This window comes from Emydura macquarii, unplaced genomic scaffold (genome assembly GCF_026122565.2).
Source record: "Emydura macquarii macquarii isolate MOO-44397 ecotype Brisbane River unplaced genomic scaffold, CSIRO-AGI_Emac_v2 contig_2890, whole genome shotgun sequence".
NCBI lineage: Eukaryota > Metazoa > Chordata > Testudines > Chelidae > Emydura > Emydura macquarii.
In genome coordinates, this window is record NW_027133027.1 from 1862196 (window position 1) to 1881788 (window position 19593).

General features: G+C 43.9%; 1 protein-coding gene across 1 annotated transcript; it reads left to right on the top strand.

Annotated features, from left to right (window-relative positions):
* Positions 1-426: 426 nt before the first annotated feature.
* On the top strand, positions 427-19319 carry LOC137166563 (N-acetyllactosaminide beta-1,6-N-acetylglucosaminyl-transferase-like). The gene is made up of 3 exons (XM_067568335.1): positions 427-1932; positions 16661-16753; positions 19129-19319. The coding sequence occupies exons 1-3, from the start codon at positions 999-1001 to the stop codon at positions 19317-19319; spliced, it is 1218 nt and encodes a 405-aa protein (XP_067424436.1). The 5' UTR covers positions 427-998.
* Positions 19320-19593: the final 274 nt, after the last annotated feature.

Below are 19593 nucleotides of genomic sequence, written 5' to 3' on the forward strand. Positions count from 1 at the left end.
TTTTTTTTAAGTGCTAATGAAACGCACATCATGAATTGCTGGTAGCTACATAAGTATTTTATCTGGAACTCTTTATAGCCAGAGGGGTAAACAGCGGGGGACCTCGTCCAAGAAACTGTAAAAAAAGCCAGTTACATCCAGCAAACCTGAGGGTTTTGTAAGCGAAATGGCCTGAGGGCAGGTTTGAACATCCCGATTCGGGAGAAACAAGATGTGTGTCGATTTTGTAAATAAATGATCTGCACTAGATGATACCCTGAGTCTAGCTCCCCGGTGGGAAAGTGACTCCCTGCAAATCCGCTCCATCTGCTGCGACTCAGCAAACTTTGGTGGCAACAACAGTAAATTAGGCGTCCTGTGTAGTTGAGCAGGTGCAGCTTTCCGTCCCTAAGGCGAGGTTGAGGCTGTCACAGGGGGCTGGGGCTCCCGGGGCGCACGCACAGTGATCCAGCCCGCCAGGCGAGCAGCTCTTTCATATGCGAGGAGGTGACCAGCAGAGGGCTGGGCGAAACCACCTGCTCTTAACAGGGCTCCAGGCAAAGGCGGCTCGATGGCGCTGGAAGGGGAATAGCGATTAAAGTCCGGGGGAGTAAGAGCCAGAGGTGAAGCGGCTCCAATCAGACAGGCCTTTCGTGCTAGGACCAGAACTGAGATGCTTTCATATGCAAATAGCGAGCTAGCAGAGGGCTGAGCCGAACCATTGCCAGCCGCTTGCTGGGAGGGCTTCAGCTGCAGAAGGCAGGGCAGGGAGAGGGAAGCCGAGCCAAGCGCGTGTGTCTGATCGCTCCCGGGACTGGAAAAGAAACCCACTCGCTAGGCAACGGAGTGCACAGAGCACGGCCACCCTGCCCTCCGGGGGGCTGCCGAGTCCCAGAGCACGGCGCGCGCGATCTTCCGGAGAAGCCGCTGCCGGGCAGAATCGCTTGATGAGCGGCGGGGGAGGCTTTGGGGCGCCTTCGGCAGCCGCGCCGGAAGAAAGGCGTTCCGCGCCCTGAACCATGCGCCCCCCGCAGCTGCGGTATCTTTTGGCCCTGCCTCTGCTGAGCGCGGCGCTTTTCGTGGTGCTGCGCAAAGGGGAGTTGCCCCGATCCAAAACGGGTCCCGGGCCCGCCACCGCCGCCTCCCCCCAAAGCGACTTGCTCCGGCGAGCCTGTGACGCGTTCCTCAAGGCGAAGAAAGCCTTTGTTTGGGGAAACCTCCTCCAGCCCTCTTCGGGGAGCCTGGCCTGCAGTGACTACGGGATGCACAACCACTATGTCACCAGCCCGCTCTCTGCAGAGGAAGCTGCCTTCCCTTTAGCTTACATCATCACTCTCCATAAAGAATTCGATACGTTCGAGAGGCTCTTCAGGGCTATTTATATGCCCCAAAACGTTTACTGTGTCCACGTGGATGAGAAGGCCCCGGCGGAGTTTAAGCAAAAGGTGGAGACGCTTTTGAACTGTTTCCCCAATGCTTTCGTTGCCTCCAAAAACGAGCCCGTCATTTACGCCGGAATATCCAGGCTTCAAGCCGATTTGAACTGCATGAAAGACCTGCTGGAGTCAGGGGTGCGGTGGAAGTACCTGCTCAACGCGTGCGGGCAAGATTTCCCCTTGAAAACCAACAAGGAACTAGTTCAGCATCTGAAAGGTTATAAGGGGAAAAATATCACTCCCGGAGTGCTGCCTCCTGCCCATGTGATTTCAAGAACCAAATACGTCTACAAGGAGCACATAGGGGCGGACTTCTCTTATATGAAAAAGACCGATGTGTTGAAACGGCCCCCACCCCACAATCTGACCATCTACTTTGGCTCGGCTTATATTGCGGTCACAAAGCAATTCGTGGAGTTCCTTCTCAATGATCAGCGTGCCGTTGATTTATATGAGTGGTCCAAGGACACCTACAGTCCCGATGAACACTTCTGGGTGACACTCAATAGGATACCAGGTATGTAGCATGAGTCCCATTCGTCATTCGCCTGTATAGGACAAACTGACTTGTGCCCTACTGAGCTAGGGAAGAGGAAATCGAACAGAACTGGCCTTTTGTCCTTTCTATTTGCATTTGGTCAAGATTCAGTTTGGTCTTGTTTCTGTGTCAACCGATATTCTATTTATCCCTGCAACAGTGAGAAAAAGGAAAGCCATAAATGTATGGCAGTGCCCGAGAATAATCACATGGTGCTGACCAGTTAGGTCTTATTTAATTCAGTCATTTGATACCAAGCTCTAATAGAACGCTTTTCAGATGTAGATTTTAGAGCACTTAACAAGAGTTAAATATCATTATCTTTATTTTATAGATTAGGGAAAGGGAGGCATAGAGAAGTGAAGTGAGTGCTGAGTCACCCACAGATCAATGGCAGAACTGAGAATACAGTCATTGCCTCTTTACTCATATTTACACACAGCAAAGTCTTATAGATTTAAAGTCCCCTCTGTCACGCAAGGTGACTTCCACCGACTAACATGAATTCTTGTTAAAAAACACAACTCCTGGCCTCCCTCCCTGCAGGACAGAAGGAACGGTAACGCTCCAGGACTGTGCTGTGCGCTGTTTGGTGGTCTTTATATTTAACAAGGATCACTGTGATACAGAGGATTGTTTAGACTTGACCTTGATGTTGGGCACCCCACTGCAAAGGTCATTGTAGCAGGGACATTTTTCAGGGTACCTAGGGTTATAATGGGCCAGAACCTCAGCTAGTGTACATTGGGGTGGTTCTATTGCCTTTGAGTACACCAGTTTTCCCACATCCTCAGCTGATGTATCATTTTCATCTCAACATTATTCCTTGTGGCACTTGACTTTAGTTCTCCTGGGGGATTGCCTTTCTGGCTTGTGAGGATTAAATCTGAATCAAAGGTAAAATCCTTTCTGAAATGGATTTGTGGTTGCAACATCCCAAATGGAGCCAAATCCAGCCAATCTCCACAACTGTACATTACAGAAAGAATCCCTGCCCAGGCAGCAGAGCCACTATTTTAGCCGTCTGCAGCTCTAATACACCTTGCTGGGTGAAAGAGAAGTAGCTGTCTCATCCGCACAGTGGAAAATCCTCTGGTTCAGCCCCTTCTTTCTGCAGTGTCATCGTGGTCCCACATCTACATGACTCCTGCACGCTGCCATGCTGGAAGCTACCCAAGAGGTTTTGTGCACCCTAAATCCATCTCGAGCAGCAGTATTACTCCTATTCTTCTGACAGCGATACTGTTACTGGGAGTTGGGGGGATCTAGATTGGTTTCACTCTGCTCAGAACCATCCAAAGGTGATTTTACACATTGAAGGGTCTGCTCCCAAAGCTTGCAATCCTTACTCAGACCAAAAGCTCCCATTGATGTCATTGGGTCTAAAACGTAAGGATTAGGCTCCTGTCTAGGAATGACATGTACAATAGTTCTGGCAATGAGATTTATTCCAACTCATTCTTCCACTTCATCCAGTAAAGGAGAAAAGACTGATCAACTTAGTTGCACAGCATTTACTGTATGCTCACTTTTAAATTGAGTATAAACATTAAAATGCAAATATTCTCTATATGCAAAAAAAGTGATCTTATCAGATGTTAAATACACCTATCAATCTGCAAACACTAGTAAAGAGAGCTGCAGAAGACTGCTTAGTTACCTGTTTGTTTTTACAGCATGAGGACTTTTGATCTTAGAATATATATGCTGATTTGAAATTCAGAGCACATCAGCCTCCGACGGGCGGCAACGTCTCTGGGAGCTGAAGAAAGAGACATCTGAATACAGCTATGCAGGCTCATGCCAGATACATCTCATGTCCAATCAGCCTCCATTTTTGTATTCACATGTGCCAAACTGCCATGGCTGGCTTGACAGCTCCTGGGGTCCTACAAGGATGTGAAAGAACAACATCAGTCCTGATTAGCATTGCAAGACTTGAATTTTTATCATCCAAATTTCAGTGAAAACGAAACCAAAGAGATCAGCCTGGCTGATACGAGATAGTACAACACACTATCAGGTGGGTGGGATCCCAAGTTTCTTTCCCTGAGCCCAGTCCATCCCTTCAGGACTATTAGGGGTTCAAAACAATACACAGGCAGGCTACTTATTGCCTAGGGGAAAGGAGTGCCTCAGACCTCTCTTAAGAGCACCCTGTGGCCAACACAGGAGGGGCACTGATGGGATATGGAGAGAACCACAACAACCTGACTGGAAAGACAGGTCACTTAGCCCAAAGGCCTTTATTCATTCCTTCAGTGTATATTTCAACTCCTTGTCCATGGCTCTGGGCAGGGCACTTTCAGGATCAGTAAAAACAGACTATATCACAGTTAAAAGCAACTCCAATAATATAATGGATTATATACATTTACATGCCACAAAGACCTTCATAGTCATGCCAATCCACCCCCTTCAATACACCTACTCCCCACCAGCACATGCATGGGAATAAAAGGGAAGAAAGTGGGACCCCAGAGATCTCCTCCACCTTACAGTGAGGGGGAAACAAAGTCAAATGCTCTTGTCACTGTTTTAGTTTAGGAGGCAAGAATCATGTTATTGACTGAGAGCCTGTTTATGCTTTCATTTATTTCAATGGCAAACCTCCCTTTCACCTCTGTAGTGCAGGATCAAACCCTAAACAGATGTAAAGTGATACAAAGCTCCTTTGAAATGTTTTGGGATGTAAGGATGAAAAGAGCTAGGTATTAATTATTAGAGCAGGTCACTCCTCCTGTCCTTCACTCTTAGTTGTAGATTTTAAATAAAATATAGGTGTGGGAACTGTCCTTAGGAACACTTCCTACAGCTGAAATAATTAAATAGTGAATTTGTGCAATAAAGTATGCAGTTGGGTGGTGATGGGGAAATCTGGGTGCTACTTAAAATCAAATAAATCAGTTCTTTTTGACAGGATGTTGTTTGGACTTCCTTTGACTTCAGATTTTCTTCACTGTTGAGTGAGATTTTGCCACTTCAGGAATAAGTTAGAAAGAGAACTATTTGCTCTTTATTTTTTGTGAAGATGACTAATTCAGAAGAAATTCCCCTCCTTGGCAGGTTGGCAGGGGTTCCTGAGGTCACTGTGCATGGGCAATGTTCATTGGATAAAATATATTTAATTTCATGCAACAAAATGAATTTCAGAGGTTTGAGATTAAAACTAATAAACCAAATGTAGACAATAATGAAAGTGCATTTCAGGCATAAGTGATCTGTGAAAGTCTCTTTTAAGAGTGAGACTCAAAAAGAACCATAAGCTACAGAACCTTGAACCAACAGAAAGACTCCCATTGACTTCACTGTGTTTATGCTCAGACCCTCCCTCAGCCTGTATATAAATGAAAACCATACATCACAATTATCTATGAAGTCTTCAGGAAACATCTCAGGAAATTGTTAGGGGAGGGTGGTTTACAGAAGCGAGAATTAGTGACAGCCTTGTTTGTGCTCTGGGGAGAGGGAAAGTTCATGTCTCCCTTTGAAAATGTTTGAAATTTGATAAACTGTTTGCCAATTTCTGGCGCAGGGTGGGAATACCATTTAGAACACTTTATTTTAATATTTTTCTTGATTCACTGGATTCTCCACCACTGTTAGGTGACTGAAGGGGTTTCTGGTAATGACGACAGGATGTGTAGCACAGCATGTGTGACCAGCCTCAGAGGTGTCAGCCATAGGGGCTTCCATGATTCCTGGATTTGGATTAAACTTGCATTCACAAGAGTGAGAATTATTTGTGGCTGGTACAGTCTATATCATCTCTCCTCCTCTTGCTTACATTGGTATATCTCCATTTCCTTCAATGGCATTACTCCCGCTTTACATCAGTATATGCAAGGGGAAAATCTACTTCTAAATTGGTTGGTTCCAGTAATCGTTGCGTTGTCCATTCCATTAACAAAGCTAACATTGTGAAACTGAGTCTGTTTTAGGCCACATTTCTACTGTTTAAAAAATAATCCCCCAAAATGTATTTTAGTTACCCTCAGATTAGAACAGCACATTAGCCTTCAGTAACTAGTAGGCACTGAGGGCTTGATCTGATTCCTGAGAGCAACTTGTACAAGCAAATCCTAGTGACTTCAACGCTTTGCCCAGGCCATAAATTCATCTTGTAGTTATCTCTGGATTGTAGCTCTGTGAATTGGGGAAGAAAGCCCCTTGATTGTCATGGGAAATCCATCTCATTGTGAGGGGATGAATATCACTGCATCTTGCAGAAAGGTTTCCTTGAATGCCATGAATGGGAAAGATTTGAGTGTTCTTCAGCAGAACTATATAAAGGGCCACATTTTCTTCTGGCATAAATTGGTATAGTGCCACTGAAATCAACTGAAGCTTTACAGCGGTAGAAAATTTGGCCCTAAATGTTCAAATATTTTCCTGATCTGACACCTTCCTCTTTTCCACAGGATGTTTGCACCCCCATCCAACATTTTTGTTGTTGTTTAAACAATGTTAACACCAAGTACGAATCACTAGGCTCTCTGCAATAACCACTGAGTCTGCAATTGCCCCTCTTTTTATCTTATCTATTAATTTCATTCCTCCTCTTCTATCAGTAGCTATCTACTACCCATTGAGCTTTGTTGTTTGCATGTTCCATGCTATTTTCCCACATCACACTCATCACTGTCTCTGTCATTAACATTTTAAAGTATCTAGAGTTATAAATAGATCAAAAGATGCACACACACTTTTTGTAGACAGCACAGCATAAATGGGCTTTAAGGAGGGATCTGAAAGAACACAATGCAGAGTTTTTTCATATTTCATTAAGCGAACTCTCCCATTCATAAGGAATGTGGGGGAGAATCTGAAAGAAGTCATAGGGAAATCTGACAAACAGGAAAAAGATGGTATTGTCAGTGAAGTGTAAGTGGGGATTGATGGCTTGATAGCATCTAAGACATGATAGGTAGGAGGGGTATAAGCTATAAAGAACCTTAAAAGAAAAGGCAAGTAGTTTGTGTTGATGCAGGGAAAAAAAGGAGGGATACACAATGGGAGGAAATTTTATTGACACTGGGCCAATATCTCATCTAGTGTAATCAGTGTAGTCCATTGGAGTCAATGGAGCCAGGCTGATTTACACTAGCTGAAGATTTGGCCTTGTAGTTGTAAAATTACCATTCCTGGTAGCAGAGCATGTATAATTCCAGCTAGTGCAGCAATAAATCCTCACTAACCTGTAAGAGCAGGTAAGCCAGTTTGGTATGATAAGAACAGCCATGAATTTCTTATCTCTCAAGCTAAATTTGAACCTCTAAGCTAACTTCTCTTTCTTACGTCTGAATCTTTTGCATACTTCATGTCCTATTTTCAGTCAAAATGCCTCAGAAAAGAGTATTTTCTCTATTTTCACTGTATTTCTAACTGATGGAATGCAGAATTGCTGGAAACATAATGGAGAACTTGTTCTTCTGAGATTTCCTGTCAAGTTTATTGCTTTTCAGAGCTCATATATGAGAGTCTGTGAACCTTATCAGGAAGAATCAAGTTATTCCTGTCTGTTTAGATAGCTAATGCTTTTGTAACATGATTGTTATCAGCACAGACTTCCTTTGTCCGTGTGTCCAGTAAAGACAGACACAGATATAGAAAGAGATATGCATAAACACCCTTCCCTTCTTCTACTACAATTTATATACAGCAATATTTGAAGTGGCCCTACAGCAGTACTTTAGGACAGAAAGTGAAGAATATCATGATGGCAGGCTGACACTGTACCATTAGCATCAGGGATCTCCAGTGACGACCACAAATGGTCAGAATCTAGGTTTTTATCTTTGGTTGTGTCCGACGAAGTGGGTTTCTGTCCATGAAAGCTTATGCCCAAATAAATTCGTTAGTCTTTAAGGTGCCCCAGAACTCTTGCTGTTTTGGTTTTATATGTTATCCAAAACTGCAACCTGCAACCACACAGAGCTCCCTAGCACTCTGCTATTTGCGAGAGACGAATGCAAGCTACTAAAATACCATTATCATTTTCTATAGCTACCACTGTTTTCTTGGAAGTCTCCACCCAAGTCCTGACCTGACCCAATACTATGATTGTCCAACATTACAGTCCAAAGCGTGCAGGCCATTTATATATACACATTCTGAATATTTTGGTCTATTAGGTCACCATCGCCCCAGATATGGAGAAAATAACTTGCCTTAAAAAAATGGAAAAATACCAAACACCATTGGACTGAATAGATTCCTTTTGGGGAAATCTTGGATTAGACAATGCTTGACCCAACAAGCCTAAACTAACAAACCAAGCTGTTTTGGTATGCTTCCCTTCCTCCCACCCCCCATGTGATTATGATTTCTTGCTAGCTAAGAAATTGCTAATTTATTTTTTGTCCAAGAAGTGTCCATATTGGTTAGATTTTTTATTTTGGTCCAGATTTTGCCCTTGAGTCACTGACTGCATTAGAGGGGGAGAGATCGGGCTGCTCAGCATCAGGAATCCAGTCTGACTCAGCCAGAATATTTCCTAAGGGATCTCAGGGAACGCATGCTCGAGTGTAAGCTCACTCAGCCTTTTACAGCGTGCAGTGTGTCCTTCATCTCCACACAGTGGGCAGCTCCATCAGCCCATGGAAAAGGGTTGCAAAGTTAGGCCCCTCCCTTCCTCCCTCACACACACACACAGGCACCAGCCACCCGCTTCTTCATCTCCTGCTGCAATTCCTGTTCTCCCTCTCTGAGTTATGGCTGGCCCTTTCACAGAGCAGGTGGCTTTTTCTGTGCTCTCCCTAATCTTTATGAACAAGAACAGCACCAGCATTCTTTCCATTTTATTTTACCTGCTGCAGGGTCAGCAAACAAGGTGGTGTATTTCATAAATTCGAGGTGAGCTCGGACTATTCTGCATGCCAGGTCATAGGTCTATATTTCTGCTTATATCAGAGTGCCAGTGATTTTGCCACTGTACCATTCCACCTGTTCTGTGAAATTCAGAGTCATTACTGAATACTCTCCAATCTCCTGTATTTAGAAGGAAACATCTATACTTACAAAAACAAAAAAGCCCAACAGTTTTAGCCATCGCATCCCTCCAAATATACCAATGTATTCCGATGGAATTTAAAGGCTGTCCATTATTTCTTCACCTAAAATGCTCCTCATCACAGCTTACAAATGTTGACAGCTATAGTTACCATCAGCTTATAGTAATGACAAGGAAATCTGTTTCCATCCAGGGAAGGAAGGGGAACAAAGGATTCAACAGGAAAACTGCACTTCCTGATTCCCACTTGTCTCCACTTGTGGGGTTGCCATAGAAACATGTGTGCAGGCTAGAGTGACATAAACCACTACTTTTAGTCATGCCAGCTGGCCAGACCAATTGACCACTGCGTAAAACCAATGGCAATTTTGACATCTAAATATCATGAGCTTTCAACTGGCGAATCAGACATCCAACACATAAAATTTATGAAGTAAGGGTTATTTAATAGCCAAATTAAATGTACAAATGTATTCTTAAACAGGGTTTCAAATATGCTTTGGATTTGTCACTTGACATTAATAAGTTAGCATAAATCATCCTCGAGTTTTTTGTCTTGTTTCTATCTTAAGATCCTTTAACTCCAAACTAATGCTACTGTGCTTTTTATACATATTCAAACACTGGGCCTGGTTCTGGCCTTGCTTGTAAATGACAAGTATCTGCACTGAGGTCAAGGGAGTTGAAGTGTAAAATGCAGGATCAGAAACAGTCCCACGGTGTACATTTATTTTACAATATACGGAGCCACTACAGCTGGTCAAAAAGTTTACACTTAAGTTATCTGAGCTCTTCCCCTCAAAAACGGAATTTTTCCAAGATTTTTCCACAATCTTTTCCACATTTTTCAAATAACTACAGAGCTGTTTGAATGCTAACTTTTTTGAGTTTTGATTTAAAAAAAGGGACGGGGGGACTAATTATAATTTTTGGACCAACTCTAAAAGTTAGCATTCATTTGAATTATTGTAGATTTCTTCCTATTGTGTGTGCTAATCTAGAACAGAGATTGGCCTGAGTCATGAAGGTTGGATCAAGAGCTGGAGCTCTAGACTCATTTGAGGAAATGAGACAGGATTTCGTTGTAATTAATCATAGAAGATTAGGGTTGGAAGGGACCTCAGGAGGTCATCTAGTCCAACCTCCTGCTCAAAGCAGGACTAACCTCAGCTAAATCATCCCAGCCAGGGCTTTGTCAAGCCGCAGCTTACAAACCTCTAAAGATAGAGATTCCATCACCTCCCTAGGTAACCCATTCCAGTGCTTCACCACCCTCCTAGTGCAAAACCTTTTCCTAATATCCAACCTAGACCTACCTAACTGCAACTTGAGACCATTGCTCCTTATTCTGTCATCTACTACCATTGAGAACAGCCTAGCCCCATTCTCCCTGGAACCCCCTTTCAGGTAGTTAAAGGCTGCTATCAAATCCCACCTCAGTCTTCTGTTTTCGTTCCCTCAGCCTCTCCTCCTAAGTCTTGTGCTCCAGCCTTCTAATCATATTTGCTGCCCTCCGCTGGACTCTCTCCAGTTAGTCCATATTGTAAAGCACGAAAGGATTCTTTCCCCAAGAATCAAGCTGCACAGACAACACTGAAGAGAGAGATTTATTCACGATACCGGGAAGTCTGCTAAACCAGCTTCAGCTTCCTGATGTTACAGTGATAAATTATATACTCTTTCTTATCGATTACCTAATACATTTTAAATTCATCTATTCATTTACAAATACAGACATTGTCCCATCTACATAGGACAACTGTGATAATGGTCGTTAAATACATACTGAGACACTTTTAATCACTCCACTTACATCCAGACTGCTAAGGTTACACTCGGGGGTAGGGTGGAGGTAGAAGGGGGGTGGAGGGAGCGGGGGGGGGGGGAACCTTTACAGATAGGTGGCAGACAGACAGAAACACAAAAGCAAAGGTGGTGTTCTTATCGAAATTAGAATTACAAGAGGACATCTGGCTTCCTGGGTCATCGGATGTTTGCATGGGCCATTGTCCTTGAAGATTAGCCATTTACATAAGTTTTGATGTACAACTTGTTAGCTGAAAAGTTTCAAGCCTTACAATATCCTTTTTGTAGTGGGGAGCCCAAAACTGGACACAATACTCCAAATGCAGCCTGACCAATGCCGAATAGAGGGGAATAATCACTTCCCTCGATCTGCTGGCAATGCTTCTACTAATGCAGCCCAATATGTTATTAGCCTTCTTGGCAACCAGGGCACACTGCTGACTCACATTCAGCTTCCTATCCACTGTAACCTCCAGGCTACATACATACATACATAGAGAGAGAGAAGAGAGCAAGCACCCTTCACTGAGGCCACTGAACGCTTTGGGCTGTCTGCATGCAAGCTCCCTAACTAACCACAGCCTTTGCTGCCTAGTGTTACCGCACTGGCGGTCTACAAGGACTATCCTGGTCTAATAATGGGTTACGGAAAGGACTGCTAACCAAACTGCTAGAATAGAATCCAAACTTTCCCCAAGTTCAAAGAGATTCAAAATCAGTGTTACAGTCTGGCCCATTTCTAGCCTTGTAAACAATGTGTTAAATCAAGCTTGTTGTATAAGAAGATTTAAGCAACTAAGAAGTTTAGCCACAAAGAAAGCCGGAGTGATTGAGCAGTTAGAGTAAAATATTGAGAGCCTGTGGGCCAGATATCCAGCTAATGTAAATCATTTAGACTAGTTGAGAATCTGGTCCCTTGCTTCAATTCCTGACTTGTCTGTAAGACCTGGAGGAAATCACTTACTTTGCTTATGCCTCACTTTCCCCATCTGTAAAAGAAGGGATAAAAATAAAAAATGCTCTCAAAAATCATAAAGCCAAATGAATGTGCTATTTGGTCGTGTCTTTTTATCCTTGCTGTCACCTTCACTCTAAGGTGAGATCAATTTGTCCCCTAACGTGCCTCTCAGCAGACATGTTGGGCTTCCACAAATAAATGACGAGTGTTGTCTAATGGTTAGAACAGGAGACTGAATCAGGGCCCAAGCATTTTTATTCCTGGTTCTTCCATTGAGTCACTTGTGACCTTAGACACATCAGTTATACATTTATAGAATGTGTGTAAGCCTGCCATAAAACTCAGTTGCAGAGCACTTAGACGTCCTTGAATTAAAGGCGCTGCCTAAGAGTAAGTCTACCCAGCAGAGGTAACCCAGGCTCCTCCCCTACCATCCACACAAAAAAACCCTCCAGGTTTGGAGATGCTTTAAGCCTGGGCTAGCTGACCCAGTTGAGGATGTGGGTTAGAGGCCAGGCTCTGCTTTAACTCTGCCTGGAACCCATCCAATTTGCAGTGAGAATACAGGCTCAGTCGCTCAAGTGCTGATAGTCCTCCAATGTCTTCCCCCCCACCACCCCAAAGAAAACAAGGTTACTTACCAGTAACTGATGTTCTTCAAGGTGTGCACTCACTTATAGTGGAATGGACATGAGCAAGCACTCGAAGAAGAACAGACAAATTCTCTGGCAGTTGACTAGGAAAGAATCCTAGAGCCATCTCAGAACAGAAAGCCATGGGATATGGCCATAGCCACCCACATGTATACACATACACACCGGTGAGTGCAGAAACAGTATGACTTTGCACCTAGGCTAACTGTGCAGAGCAGACAAACAATAATACAAATGTTTCACATTTAGGCTAAGATGTTCTTGAGCACATTTGGTGCCTGCAAGGGGTTCCACTCAGTGCTCTATCTCCTGTATCCCACTGACCGCTTCCTTCGGCCCTGCGATGGTGTATCTCTGGCTACGTCTTCCATAGCCCAGCCCAGCCTTCCAGCCACATCACCTCTTTCCAGTTTCATCACCTTTCAGGGTAACTTAAGTCCAACTAAAGAATCCACGCCGACATTCAAAGAGAAGATCCTTCTGCCCCTCTTGAGCTACCTTGAAGTTCCCTGCTCTTCACCCCTTATTCCCAAGTAATGCAAAGCTCCTTCTTTTCTCATTTGGCTGAGCGCTCCCGCCTAGGTCTTTCCCTTTTTCCAAGCAGGTTTACCCACTACTTCCTCTTCCCAGGAACTATGGCAACTTCTCCAGGGACCTCCCTGCTTCTTACAAGACCTAACTCAGGGCCTCCCACAGGAACTTGACCTGTCCCACGTGGTTCTCTCCAGCCTGCCTTCCCAGAGAGAGGGAGGAAGGGAACTGTGCTTGTACCTCACTGAGTTCTCTCCCATTTCTGTGTTGTCACCTCTGGCCCTTTCACAGCCGGGATCACTAATTGTAATTGAGTCACCAGCACAGGATCAGTGGATATTAACTGCTACATCATAGCCAAGGCTGAGCCCAACTCTCCTTAAAAAACCAGCCAGGGTATGACAGTGCTGTGTGACCCGTCCGTGCCTAGAGTAGCCACCTGAAAATGCCAAGGTCAGGGCAGGCTGCAAAAGGAGAGCAGATTCTCCCAGCACTGGTGGGTGACATTGAAGTCAGACTTCCCAACTAGCCACAACAATGCTTCTGATTCCCCTCACTGGTTATCAAGAAGCCAAAATAAAATATACACAGCCCCATTTACTGCATTTCAGTCTCTGGCTCCCAATCAGCTACTAGATCCAGTAAAGAGACCAGTTATTTAAAACTCTATGCCGGGGTGTCAAACATCCGGCCCGCAGGCCGAATATGGCCCACCAACATTTTTGGTCTGGCACTGGTGACAGCACGCGCTGCCATGACATCTCGCAACATTGTACTCTCTGGCCGTGTTGCGCGCTGCCGCCAGAGGGTACAACGCCGTGAGATGTCGCGGGAGCACGCGCTGCCGCCAGAAAGTACAACGCGAGATATTGTGGTGTCGCGCACTGCCACGAGATCTGTGTACTCTGGCGGCAGCACGTGGAGCGCTGTGTGCACGAGACAGTGCGGTCTTGGGGCATCGCGCAGTGCTATAATTCTTAATCATTGATCGATTCTTTTAATCGTAAAATAGTAGTAGTTGTGAAAGTGAATTTACTGCAGTTTTTATATCGCTGATATCTAGCAAATAAAATCTAATACTACATAAAAATGGTTGTGCCTAGTATTGATTTATGGTATGTATGGCCCACTTGAAGTACATTTAATTCAAATCTGGCCTGCCATAGCAAATGAGTTTGACACCCCTGCTCTATGCTCTTTACTAAAAAGGTTTCTCCTGACTCCAAAGGGTCAGCCACAGTACCAGATCAATATAAGTTTGGATCTTACCCAAAATACCATGCTGCCAACCAATCCTTTAGTAACTAAAACGAAAGGTTTATTATAAAAGGAAAGAAACCAACTATAAGAGAAGTGTTAAATGATTAAAGCAATCACATATATACAAATAACTGGAAAGTCCATATATATCATCAGGTTTCTAGTACAGTTGTGGAGTTTGCAGGCTTGTATAGTCCCTCTGGTATACATCCAGTACTTGGATAGGTCTCAGTCCTTTGTTTCACAGCTTCAGTTCAGTTCAGTTGTAGATGAGTTGATCCAAAGGTAGGCCGGAGACTGAAGGCAGAAGACTGAAGACAAAACGGATGTCATGCAGCTGCCTTTTATGTCCTTTGGCCTTTGCCATGCTGCTTGTGGAAATTTACAGGAATAAGATGGAGTTCAGAGTCACATGAGTAAGTCCTGGTGACTCATCAGGTATATCCCTCGCTTCTCTCCCTGGGTCCCCTGTACCTGTGAATTTCTTAATGGGCCATTAAGCAGCCTAGTGCTGCAGCCATCCTGTCTGGGGTGTTGCCCAGAAACACAGTACAATATGAAATACAGATAAAAACATATCTATAACTTCCATTACACACACAACACATGAACATAAACATTATCATCTTACTCAGCACATTATAGCCTTTCTAGCGGTACCTGACATGGCATATCTCACATGAATTATGATTGACGTATTGATGTTAAAAAAATATAATAAATGCCCTTCCCAATCCAGCCAACGTGACAAGTGGCACTTCATTTTTCTAGCTGAAGATTATACATCCAGTGACAGACAGACCATTGTGGATTAAGGGAAGTCAACAAAGTTGTTTGGGTAGCAGACAACAAATCAGGTCTCGTGTATTTGAAGAGACAAAATCTGGGGGTTGTCCACGGTCGTGTGGGAAGCTTGTATTTATGCCATTTATTTCTTGCTCTTTCTGCCACATTCTCAGAACAGACTATTTTAAGGGATGCTTTTTAAATAGTTTTGTTGAATCGGTTGGTTCAATATCAAATGGACCATCTAATTGGAATAAGTCTGAGGCACGGGAATGTTGATAAGAAACAACCTATATTTCCTGACCTCAGTCATGTGATCTAGGTCTCAATGTCAGAGGCAAAGGTCCCCTCACATGGCAGTGGTCAGCAGTGGTCACTGTTGCGTTTATTATTTTTATTGCTGACGCTAGAATTCATGTGTGTGGCAGCAGCAATTTCCATTCAGTCTTTTCATTTCTTTCAAATGAGCTGGCCGTCAGGAAAAAGGATAGGATGTGTACAATTTAGTAAATTGTTGAGCAGTGCATATGTTCATGTTTACCTGGCTATAATGGATCTTCATTGGTAACAGTCAGACAAGACGAAGGGACACTTTTGCACTTATCTGTAGCATAGACACATCACTTAGTCTTTCTGGGCCAAATTCAGATGCAGTGTAAGCAGATGCAATCCCCCCCATTCAAACTCAGTCTGAGTTGGTCCACTGTACCCCAGTGCCCCATCTGAGACGTGGGGATAAAACAGTTTCTCTCTACCTCACAGGGAGCGAATATCTGAACAACATTTTGAAGTATATAAAGTACTTGCAAGTGCCAAGTAATATGTTATTGCTGTGTGTTGTAGGTTATACTTCTCTAGCACCCTCTTGAGGGGAAGATGGGCACTGTTCTTGTCTTGAGGGCGTCTCCTTGTATTACAGCATTACTGTGGGAATTGTCCCAGAGTTTACAGCACAGATCGCCACTTTCGCGTCTTCCCCTTTACAGGTGCAGGGGGTGACGAAGAAGTCCAAACAAACAAGTGAGAGTCACAGCACCCAGAAGGCAGAGTCCATTGGCTTTGGAAAGCAAAGTATTAAAAAAATAAATAAAGAGAGAGAGAAAGAACCAAACCCTCTTCTTTCTGGGAAGGCCTGAGTGGCTGGGGCTTTCAAGTAGTTTTTCCCAGTCAGCATCCCGTTCTTCTTAGGCACCCTGCATTTCAGGCCTACTTCTTCCGAGTGCCGCCTCAAACTGACCTGAGATCTTCCCTTTTGAGGGCTCAGAGGTGTGCTGCGTTGGTGCTGACTGTGCCCAGATGACCCATTTAACCCTTTCATGATTCTCCTAGGGAGCTGCCCTATTACATTGTGGAAGGATTCCATTTCTCTTGGTGGGACCATTCAAGGGTGCTGGGTGGCACACGTCACCAAACAATACATTTATGTTGTCAAAGGGGCTGATAACCAGGAAATCTAGGAAAGTAGGTTTGGGGTTTGTTTTTGGGTTTTTTTTTAAAATGAGAGTTTTGTTTCAGAAGTATGAGGTAAAATCTCTGCAGCCCATGGATTTCAGCATAATTCTGTTGTCGGTGCTGAGAAATTATGCAAGTCAGTCAGAGCTCCCAGGAAGAGAGTGATGCTGTGCAGTGGGGTATTTTTTTAAAACGCTGAACTCAGTCCTAAAAAGACTAATTTTCCTCCATTGTCTCATCAAACTGTAGGTGTCCCTGGTTCCATGCCAAATGCATCATGGGAAGGTAACCTGAGAGCGATCAAGTGGAGTGATATGGCAAGCTATCATGGAGGTTGTCATGGTAATGTGTATATTCTTTACATTTCCTCTTCCTACCCTTGCATTGACATCTGAGAACTAGAGTTGGGTGGGAAATGGCTTTCTGTCCCACAAACATTTGAGATTTCAGAAGCTTTGCTGTTCCAGATCAGCATGGAGCTGAGACCTTTTGACATAAAAACAAAAAAAACAAAAAAAAAAAAGGGCAGCAAGAGAGAGACCACCACCCCAGCATATCCCAGTGGTTATAGCATTCACATGGGATGTGGGAAACCTCACTTCAGATGCTGCCCTGCCATCCTCCCATATCCCAGGTGAGTGCATGGACCAGCTGGATACTGGGTATTCTGCAGTGGGGTTTTCAGTTTTTTCCTGTTAGACCCTGTAAATAAAGATTCAGTGGAACAGGGACTTAACCCTGGGTCTCCCACTCCCAACTCCCATGGGAGTGCCCTAACCACGGAGATATTCTGCCATTGTGGGTGGTTTTTCTTTCTTTCTCATTTTGACTAGAAATTCTATCCTGGACCTGACAAACATTTCCCGGTGAAACTGGTATGTTCCCATGGAAAGTTTGGGATTTGACAGATCAATGTTTTCTGCCGAAATAAATTTCATCAGAAAATTCCCAGCCATCTCTGTTGGTAGCTGTGGAGCAGCTATACAGGTCTCCTTAGGAATCTTTTAGACTTTTCTTTAAATCTGTGCTATAATCCTTTCTCCTCCAAATTCTAATTTGTAATCAATCCCTACATAGTTTCACGGGTAGGTGAGATGTTCAAGGAGCTTCCCCCTTTTAGCTCTTGTGCAGTTGTGACCAGCCCTGCAGTCTGTGCATGAATCTGGGCTCTTGGTTAGCAGTAGTAGCCACCTCAAAATGGAGGAGAAGGAAGCAGAGACACATCCTTCTCCTCCTCCAGCAGAGACTCTTATAGGGTGTAGCAGGAACTCCATTTTCCCATACATCTGTAACTCTAGGAGGGATTATATCTTGTTGAGCTGTTGCTAGGGTGGCTCCAAACGACCTCCAAAATAGACCAGTGCCTAAGCACAATCAAGCACTAAAAAGGGATGGATGGTTAAACCACTGACTAGGCTTCATAAAATGTAGGCCCCAACACTTGATTCTGCCAGACTTCCTGTGTGAATTTGGGCAAGTCTCTTAATCTCTATGCTTCATGTTTCTTCCTTTGCAAAATGGGAATCATCATAACTAATTCATAGGCATAATGACACTAAACTCAAATATTTGCAAGCCACTTTGAACTCTAAAGTTGGAAGGTGCTATAGAAGTGCAAAATGTTAGTTATTATTATAGTATCCTGACAGACATATTCATTTGCAGCAATCCTGCATTGTACTTAAGACCAGCTGAGACAGGGATCGTGATTTATGGTAGAACAAGGAAACTGCAGAGTCCTAGGAGTCTAACCCTGGCTGAGTCACAAGGAAGAGCTACAATGAAGCTGGAAGGTTTAATTTGTATCTTGAGTAGATGTAGGACTGATCAAGGTAGTATGGTAAAAATAGAAGTGTAGGTAGTGGTGGTCGTATAAGCAGCAGGACAGGCTAGCTGCCTCAAGTACAGTCCCATCGAGACCATACGTACACACTCTGGCAGCTAGCCCCTCCCACCGGCTGTGCTGCTACCTCTACATTTCTGTTTTTAAACACATTAGCTTGATCAGATCGTACCTTCCAGCTCACACAGTAAATCTGTAGGTATGTCTGAGTGGTTCACTTGACTTCCATATGAATCAGTGCCACCTGTGGAAAAAAGAAATCAGTAAGAAGGATTTCATGTTTATGACAAATTCCGCTTCTGAGCTGAGCCTCTAAAGTAGATGGACTCAGGAACATATCAGAGCATCTACCACTGAGCAAATTAAGACAGTGGGCCTAATTAGCTCCATTGAAATCAAAGGAATTACATCATCTTAAAACCAGAGTAACTCAGTGGAAAACCTGGGTCCTAGAAGCATAGAAATTAGAGAGGAGGCAGGGCAGGGATGGGGGGAGGGAACACTACTGAATCATCTGGCCCTGCTCATTGGCTGGAGTGAAATTGCTCTTTTCTGTGTATTGGTAGTGGTTTGTTTGGGCTAGTTTTAAATGTCTCAGGTGATGGGGTTTTCATTCTAATAGATCTCATCATTTGGAAGTTTTGCTTGATGCCATCCTAATTAGCTATTTCTTAATCTCATGCCACCACTCACAGTTATTACTCCCCATTGTACCTCCCTATTCACCTCTGACCAAACCCCGATCTGGTGTAAGTGGGTTTCGTCCCCACTGAAATTAACAGATTTATCATAAGGATGAATTCGACCCGTCATCTCTTTCCCACAGAACGTCCTATGTACTTGACGTTGTTCTTGTCGACTTTTTCCTTTGCAGGCCATTACGTCAGAGACATTTGTGTATATGGAACAGGTGACTTAATGTGGCTATTTAACTCTTCAAGCATGTTTGCTAACAAGTTTGAACTCAAAACATACCCACTCACTGTGGAATGCTTGGAACTGAGGCTTCGAGAGAGAGCACTGAACCAGAGTGACACGCCGGTGAAACCAAGTTGGTACTTTTAAATTAACAACTCAGAATGGGAAAAAAAAAAAAAAAAACTCCAGCTGCTGTGGTTCTGGAAGAATAACCCCGAAAGACTTTTTCTTTAGGAAGGTCAGTACGGATAGTTTGTAACGTATGATCGGCACTCAGACCTTCCACTCAAGACACCACCACACAGACCAAAGAGAAGGCTGAAGAACTGGTTCCATTGACTTTGCTGTATTTGCACTTCTGGCATTTGTGGCTGAACTGCGTCAGGGCTGACTTGTGCCTGGCAATAATATCATCCCTAGC

Excerpts from the sequence above, each read along its gene's own strand:
- LOC137166563 (XM_067568335.1), top strand. The coding sequence starts at position 999 with ATGCGCCCCCCGCAGCTGCGGTATCTTTTGGCCCTGCCTCTGCTGAGC. Across the intron at positions 1,933-16,660 it reads GACACTCAATAGGATACCAG|GTGTCCCTGGTTCCATGCCA; the intron begins GTATGTAGCATG and ends ATCAAACTGTAG. Across the intron at positions 16,754-19,128 it reads CTATCATGGAGGTTGTCATG|GCCATTACGTCAGAGACATT; the intron begins GTAATGTGTATA and ends TTTCCTTTGCAG.